This window comes from Oncorhynchus mykiss, chromosome 2 (genome assembly GCF_013265735.2).
Source record: "Oncorhynchus mykiss isolate Arlee chromosome 2, USDA_OmykA_1.1, whole genome shotgun sequence".
Lineage (NCBI taxonomy): Eukaryota > Metazoa > Chordata > Actinopteri > Salmoniformes > Salmonidae > Oncorhynchus > Oncorhynchus mykiss.
This window is the reverse complement of record NC_048566.1, coordinates 61,085,110-61,093,306: the sequence shown is the minus strand read 5'-3', so window position 1 is coordinate 61,093,306 and position 8,197 is coordinate 61,085,110. Positions and strand designations below refer to the sequence as shown.

Genomic DNA, 8,197 nt, shown 5'->3' with positions numbered 1-8,197 from the left:
CTTTGGTGGTGTGCAGACTGGTTTTGTTTTATTCTTAAAGATGTCGCACAAACCAGAAATAAATGCAACAATATGTCCGTAAACTATATATTTACGATATTATGAATGAATTGTGGTGTATTTGGTAGCATTTTGTAGTGTGACTGATTTTACTAATTGCATTTAATACTGTACAAAGTTAGAAGTGCACTATTTGATAGATTCCCCCGCTCTCCCTACCCCGGGCTTCCAGTGGAGAGACCTGAGGTCAACCTACCTCCGCCCCCCGCACCATCTCGTACTTCTGAGTGGGAGACCTTCCCAGGCAGTAGCCTGCTTAGCTCACAAACTAGAATCAGGGCTCCCACTCCGACAAGGTTAATTGACCCACAGTTCCACATGGTGACATGATATCATTAACGTGACGTGCAAATGAGCGATAGAAAACTAATTGCGCAAATGTCACCATTCCGAAATTGTTTGTGCGGGTGCCCCGTGCCGCCCCCGGTGGCTGTCCATGTCGCCTATACCTAAATCCGTTGCCTATACCTAAATCCGTCACTGCTTGTAATGATTTCACAGGGGAAGAATTTGGCAGAAGTGAGCCAATAACCACTAGCATAAGAATTTCAGGTCCCACCTACCGCCGTTGTGCCATTGAGCAAGGCGCATAACCCTTAAGGCTGCTCTGTGGCTAACCCTCTTCTGCTCCCAGCTTTTGTGTGTGTGTGTGTGTGTGTGTGTTGTCTGGAGGGGTTGGGAATAAAATAAGACAGCAAAAAAGACACATTTCTGATTTACATTTGACAATAGGTCATTGTTGTTAAACAGTTTCCCACTTTTGTAAAGCTTCAAGCATACCAGTATCATGAACTACACTACATGACCAAAAGTATGTGGACACCTGCTCGTCGAACACCTCATTCCAAAATCATGGGCATTAATGTGGAGTTGGTGCCCTCTTTGAGGCTAACAGCCTCCACTCTTCTGGGAAGGCTTTCCACTAGATGTTGGAACATTGCTGCGGGGACTTGCTTCCATTCAGCTGCAAGAACGTTATTGAGGTTGGGCACTGATGTTGGGCGATTAGGCCTGGTTCGCAGTCGCTGTTCCAATTCATCCCATAGGTGTTTGATGTTTGAACCATGAAAAACAGCCAAAGACCATAATTCCTCCTCTACCAAACTTTACAGTTGGCATTATGCATTCGGGCAGGTAGCGTTCTCCTGGAATCCACCAAACCCAGATTTGTCAACCAGATAACCACTCCAGAGAGCACGTTTCCATCACTCCAGAGTCCAATGGCAGTGAGCTTTACACCACTCCAGCCAACGCTTAGCATTGCGCATGTTGATCTTAGGCTTGTGTGTGGCTGCTCGGCCATGGACACCCATTTTCATGAAACTCAGTTCTTGTGCTGAAGTTGCTTCCAGAGGCAGTTTAGAACTTGATATTGAGTGCTGCAACTGACAAGGACAGACAACTTTTACGTGCTACGCACTTCGGCACTCGGTGATCCCATTCTGAGCTTGAGTGGCCTACCACTTTACGGCTGAGTTTTCGTTGCTCCTAGACGTTTCCACTTCACAATAACAGCACTTACAGTTGACTGGGGCAGCTCTAGCAGGGCAAAAATTTGAAGAACTGACTCGTTTGGGAGGTGGCATCCTATGACGGTGCCATGTTGAAAGTGACGGAGCTCTTCAGTACGGGCCATTCTACTGTCAATGTTTGTCTATGGAGATTGCATGGCCGTGTGCCCAATTTTATACACCCGTCAACAACGGTTGTGGTTGAAAGAGCGGCAGCTACTAATTTGAAAGGGTGTCCACATACTTTGTATATGTAGTGTCTACGAGACTAGCCTCTGACTTAGTTCTGATGGTAAGGGAATGGTCACCAGCATGTTCCCGGTCTAAACACGAATGTAATGACATACATTATTTATTGCAAATGTTCATCAAGTATACCACAAAAATATGAATATTCCTATTTCATAGCACACAGTTTTGGTACAGTAGTTCATTTCAACATAAAAAATAGTTTTAATACAATACAGCTTAATGTTACTGTGTATAAAAATCAGATGGATTGTCCAGCAGAGGGCAGGGTTCGTCCTACCATATCAGTGTCTCCATGAAAATAACAGTCTCTCATTGCATCGCATGTCCACAAGTTCATATCCCATGGCTCATGCAAAAGAGTCCCAAGCAAAGAAATGTGGCTTTTGTTTGGACTGTTGAGTCTCTTTCTCTCTCATTGTGGGAAAAGGAGTCTTACTAGAAAATAGCCCTCGCTCCGGAATTGACTTCAACTACTGTATTGGTAGGTCCTTTATGTAGTTAAAGGTCTTTTATAAAATAATAAAATATACAAAAAGGAAATGTGAACGGCCATAAGAGATCTGGAGCCTTGTTATGTCCATCTTCAGAGGGCCAATGAAGTGGCCAGAGAAGTCAAGAAGACGGCCACCGATAGGCTGATCTCTGAAGCTCCTCCACAGTCCTTGGCATTTTCCTACAATCAGCAAGAAGATAGAAAAATTTCAAAATGAATTGCTAAAATACAATTTAAAAAAATACTTGCTAGTTAGTATGTTTTGTCTGTGTAGGGGAAGCCTTTTGATGGGCTGTGCAGACCATTTTTATATTGGCTATTTGAGTAACCCTTTGAATAGCCATGTGTATGGTTCTTCATTACAATGTTAGAACCCGAGGGCTCTTCATTACACTGTAAAGAGACCTGGCTACTGGTTGCAGTGAAAATACGGTAAATATACGAAAAGTAACTGTATTTTTAGAGATGGATTAAGGTACACTACATGATAAAAAGTATGCGGACATCTCATTCCAAAATCATGGGCATTAATATGGAGTTGGTCCCCCTTTTTCTGCTATAATAGCCTCCACTCTTCCGTGAAGGCTTTCCACTAGATTTTGGAACGTTGATGCGGAGACTTGACTTCAATGGGGTTGAGGTCAGGACTCTGTGCAGGCCAGTCAAGTTCTTCTACACCGATCTCAAAAAGCCATTTGTGTATGGACCTCACTTTGTGCATGGCGGCATTGTCATGCTGTATCAGGAAAGGGCCTTCCCCAAACTGCCACAAAGTTGAAAGCACAGAATCGCCTAGACTGTTATTGTATGCTGTAGGTTAAGATGTCCCTTCACTAGAACTAAGGGGCCTAGCCCGAACCATTATTCCTCCTCCACCAAACTTTACAGTTGGCACTATGCATTCGGGCAGGTAGCGTTCCCCTGGCATCCGCCAAACCCAGATTCATCTGTCAGACTGCCAGATGGTGAAGCGTGATTCATCACTCCAGAGAATGTGTTTCTACTGCCCCACAGTCCAATGGCGGTGAGCTTTACACCACTCCTGCCAAAGCTTGGCATGGCCCATGGAAACCCATTTCATGAAACTCCCGACGAACATTTCTTGTGCAGACGTTGTTTCCAGGGGCAGTTTGGAACTCAGTAGTGAATGTTGTAACCAAGGACAGACAATTTTTACACTCTTCAGCACTCGGCCGTCCCGTTCTGTGAGCTTGTGTGGCCTACCACTTCGCTGCTGAGTCGTTGTTGCTCCTAGACGCTTGCACTTCACAATAAACAGCACTTACAGTTGAATGGGGCAGCTCTAGCAGGGCAGAAATTTGACAAACTGACTTGTTGGAAAGGTGGCATCCTATGACGGTGCCACCTTGAAAGTCACTGAGCTCCTCAGTAAGGCCATTCTACACTTAACATTTTGTTGGCCCCATGTAGAACCCTTTGATTTTTAGGTGGGTTCTTTGTTTTGTCCCTGTAAAGGAACCAATTCGGGTCCTACGTAGAACCCTCTCATGAAGAACCCTCTGGTTCCATGGTTCTGTCATCTGCCCCTATGGGGGAATTATTTTGAGTGCCATGTATAACCCTTTGATTTGTCCCTGTAGAGGAACCCTTTTGAGTTCCATATAGAAACATATCAAGAGGAACCCTCTGGTTCCAGGCAGAACCAACGACAGGTTCTGTAGTTCTACTTATAGGATACTTCAGATGAGCTTATGGCACACACTGTTAAGTACTTGCAAAATCTAGTAGAAAACATAATTTATATTCAATGTAAGGTACAATCACTTTGTAATGTAGGTGGGGGCCATGTGCTGACAGGGGCTCGTTAGCATATTTGGGGGCATAGTCTAAAATATGTTGTATTTGTACCAGCCTTTAGTGGACCAGTTTAAAGGTGCAATGCTTCTGTTTTTAATTGCAATTTCAAATGATTTAGGGGTAACAATTAAGTTACCTTACTGTGTTTTTAATTCAAACGGTCAAAAAGTAACAAAAATTGCTTTCCTAGCTATGTGCAATTTCTCAAGCAAGAATTTTGCTTGGACTTTCTGGGAATGGTCTGGAAGAGGGGCCTACTTGGAGGAGCCTAATGGGAGGGATGTGTAACCTGAAAAGTAGCTATATTTGACAGAGTGGAGGGCAAACTCTCTTTGCTATTGGTCTATTTACTTAAACCTTTTAACAAAAACCCCACCCTGCCAAAAATTTCAGGCAGTCTATTCAAACAGCTCTTACACTAAAAGTGCATTATCATAATAATTATTTCAACCTCATAGTGTGGAAATATATATAAAACACAGGTTAATAATGTTTTTGACTGCACTGCCCCTTTAAGTGATTTTATCTTGTGTTGATGAAGGTTGAGCGCCTAATTTGTCCACTCCCAGTTCTACAGACTTTGTAAGAGGTTTTGACATTCAAGAGTTGCACTGTTAAGAGGTTACTGTGCATTTTGCAGTAAGTTAATGGCAGTTTGTCAACAGGAAGTTCATGTTTATTTTCAATAATATACTCTCAACTTGCTGCACGTAGTTATTGTAAAATTGACAGTTACTGTGGCTGATCTCGGTCATGCTCACTGACCTGATGGTGTGGCAGCAAAGTCCGTTTTCTGTCAACCAAGGCTGAGTCCCAAGTGTGCTCATCACTAATAATCTCAGGAGTTGTCAACTAATGTTAAGCTATATCTTGTAATCAGAAAAGTTTACATGAGCTTACCTACAGCTGGATGCCAGTTAGGGACTGCAAATGCACAGCAACTTCCAGGCAACTAACTGCTATTAACTAACTGCTGTGAAATGCACAGCAACTTCCAGGCAACTAACTGCTATTAACTAACTGCTGTGAAATGCACAGCAACTTCCAGGCAACTAACTGCTATTAACTAACTGCTGTGAAATGCACAGCAACTTCCAGGCAACTAACTGCTATTAACTAACTGCTGTAAAATGCACAGTAACGTTTTGACAGTGCAACTCTTTACTGTCACATTCTCTTACATAGATCATAGAACTGACACGATTAATGGAGGTGCTCTAATTTTGACAACATACCCATCAACCACTTAAACTGGTACAACCCTTCAGTAAGTTGTTGTTGTTTACCGTACTTTCAGTGCAACCAGTTTCCTGTAGTGTACTGTCAAATCTTCACAACCATCACAGCAGTAAAGAACCTTTCCTGATAGGCATTTTTTTTTTTTACACATATCACCCTTACCCCTGACAAAGAACCCCTCAAGATCTTTTGAGCATACTGCTTTATATTGATTGACACATTAATCTACTTGGACGATGCATCTCTGTGAATCGCATACCATTTAAAATGTAACAAACACTTCCCTATTTTAATTTCAACATGCCTGCTATGCTAACCCTGTAGTCAATGACAGTAATCAACTCAATATTACACAATGAGGAGGGAAGAGGGCTGACCTTAGGATGATAGGCGTGACAGGAGTTTGGGCGCCGGCGGACTTTCTGAGATTTCATCCTGTTACACTTGACTGATGCGTTGTATTTGACCTCCTTGGGCTCCAGGGTGATGGAGGAGTACTGGCGGGAGCAGTCACAGTCCGCCTGGACCACCATCAACACCAGGTTACTTTCAGGAACCGCCTGCACCACAAACATCCTGGAACACAACACATTCCCTTAACGTTACATTCCGGAACACAAGTTCAGTTAAACAAGATTCAGTTCTATTCGGGAACACAAAAGACTCAGTTCAGATAATTGCAGGTAGGTATCATGGCCATAAGAGGGCGCCAACACAGTGGAGTTGATTGTCTGGTGGAGGTTCTTACTTCTGACAACGACCACATTTGATGAGGCTGTTGGTTTCTCTGATGGAGGAATCGTACACGAAGCCAGGATACTCTGTGTCACACGGCTGCAGCGCGTCAACCTTCTTGGCTTTATGGGCTAATGAGTATAAAGTCAGCATTAATGTAATTTTTGTTTGTTTCAAAGAAATGCATACACACACACACACACCCACCCTCACATACAGTACGTACACCCGCAGACATCTACAGGCACCCATCTACTCACATGTATGGTAGCCAGCCTTGGCTGTGTTTTGGGAATCACAGTGGAGAGGAGATGGATGGTGCACCGTTCACGATAGACCACAGACAGATGAACATGGCAATGGGAGCGGCATACAGTCAAATGATGACCATGGGTGAGAAAATGGGATGGGAGACAGCATTTGGATGAGAGACAATGACATGTGAATGAGACAAAGACATTCAGACATGGTGTGAAAACTGCAGGATGATTCAGCAAGGGAATATGAAAGCATAAACATGTATTCATTTGACAGTGACTCTCCCGTCACTGGTATGCATGAAAACATCCTCTTTGCGATGGTCTTTGTCACAAAAAGTATTAAGAGCGTGACTTACCGTCTACAATGTAATCCGAGTGCCACAACCCACAGAAGTTGAACTCCATTAAGAACCTGTAAAGAAGTAGAGTTGTTGGAGAGAAAATATATATATATTTTTAAACTATGAATTTCTCCCAAAATCTGCCCAAAAAGTGCATCTCATACTTACATCAACATGTGAGAAAAGAACCATTTGATCACTGCCGCAAGGCCGTAGAAAGGCTATAGGAAGGAGAGATGGAGATACGGAGAGAGAGAGAACGACAGAGACAGAGAGAAAACTACAGGTAAGTCAGGTGAAAGAAAGCAAGAAGAGAGCATCTGCTAAGTTACCATATTATTCAATCAGCAGATGAGATTTTATAATGATTTGCATCATAAGCCATTAGTAGAGCATTTAGAATTAATGTTCATGATTTGCTGGATTTTTGTTAATCGTTATAACTACATTTATTATTGTCAGTGAGCAATTGATTCAAGATCAGTAAATAAAGTCACATACTGTATATGTGCTCCTAACAATTTAATGGGTAAACGCATCCAATGTGTCGACTTGTAGTGCCTTCTTCATGGTTGAGGAATTGATAAAGCAATTGAAAAACATGCTTATATGGCTTGACTTACACTGAGCAGAGGCCGAGCACTACTGGAATGACTGTGTCCTGATCTACACATACCCTGGTAGTCATACAGCGACACCCTGTTGCACAAACACACAACAATTAGGTAGTTAGGGGTTACATAACATTGCGCAATAGGTTCAATCAATGGTATAATATGTCCAACATAATGTAGCTTCTCTTACTGCTTGAACATGCCTGACGTGATCAACGCTGTCATCACAGACCCATCCACTTCCCCAAAGAAACGTCCGACCTGTAGTGACGACGACAATATCTAAGGTCTAAGTCACCCCAGAGCTTAATCATTACGCAAAGATACATCACCTCAGAGTCAGAGCGATGGAGTCAGAGGGAGATTCTGTTACACCAAAAAGGCATTCTGAATCTTACTTTATGGAAGCTGCCCTGTTAGTAAGCAGTCACAGTAAGCTGTTAGCAAGCACTTTCACATGTTTTATGGTCAGCATGACCCAATGTGAACATCAACTATTGGATCCTAGTGGCTTAAAGGCCCATTGCAGTCAACGTGATTTTACTCCGTTTTATATATATTTCCACACTATGAGGTTGGAATAATACTGTGAAATTGTGAGAATTATGATAATGCACTTTCAGTGTAAGAGCTGTTTGAAAGCATTGCCCGAAATTTCAGCTTTTTTTGGTGGGAGGAGTTTTGGCCTGCCTGGTGACATCACCAGTAGGTGAATTAGTTAGACCAATAAGAAAGAGAGTTCCAAACCTCTATGTCAATAACAGCTGGTTTTCAGTTTTCCCCACCCCACTCCTAGCAAAATTCTTGCTTGAGAAATTGCTCTTTGATAAGAAGCTGTTTCGTTTCTTTTTGACCATTTTAATTCAAAACAATC

At 42.6% G+C, this 8,197-nt stretch overlaps 1 protein-coding gene across 2 annotated transcripts in view; it reads right to left on the bottom strand.

The window, feature by feature from the left end:
* Positions 1 to 1,886: 1,886 nt before the first annotated feature.
* Positions 1,887 to 8,197, bottom strand: part of LOC110493150 (voltage-dependent calcium channel subunit alpha-2/delta-4) — a 91,844-nt gene continuing 85,533 nt past the window's right edge. Inside the window, exons 29-36 of one of the 2 annotated variants that reach the window (XM_021567396.2) lie at positions 7,514 to 7,584; positions 7,333 to 7,408; positions 6,878 to 6,930; positions 6,725 to 6,780; positions 6,369 to 6,389; positions 6,122 to 6,239; positions 5,751 to 5,949; positions 1,887 to 2,496 (exon numbers count right to left, since the gene is read on the bottom strand). In XM_021567396.2, coding sequence (XP_021423071.2) covers positions 2,407 to 2,496; positions 5,751 to 5,949; positions 6,122 to 6,239; positions 6,369 to 6,389; positions 6,725 to 6,780; positions 6,878 to 6,930; positions 7,333 to 7,408; positions 7,514 to 7,584 — 684 coding nt within the window. In that variant the 3' untranslated portion in view covers positions 1,887 to 2,406. The remainder of the gene's footprint in view (positions 2,497 to 5,750; positions 5,950 to 6,121; positions 6,240 to 6,368; positions 6,390 to 6,724; positions 6,781 to 6,877; positions 6,931 to 7,332; positions 7,409 to 7,513; positions 7,585 to 8,197) is intronic. The other variant, XM_036952286.1, reaches the window with a different exon arrangement.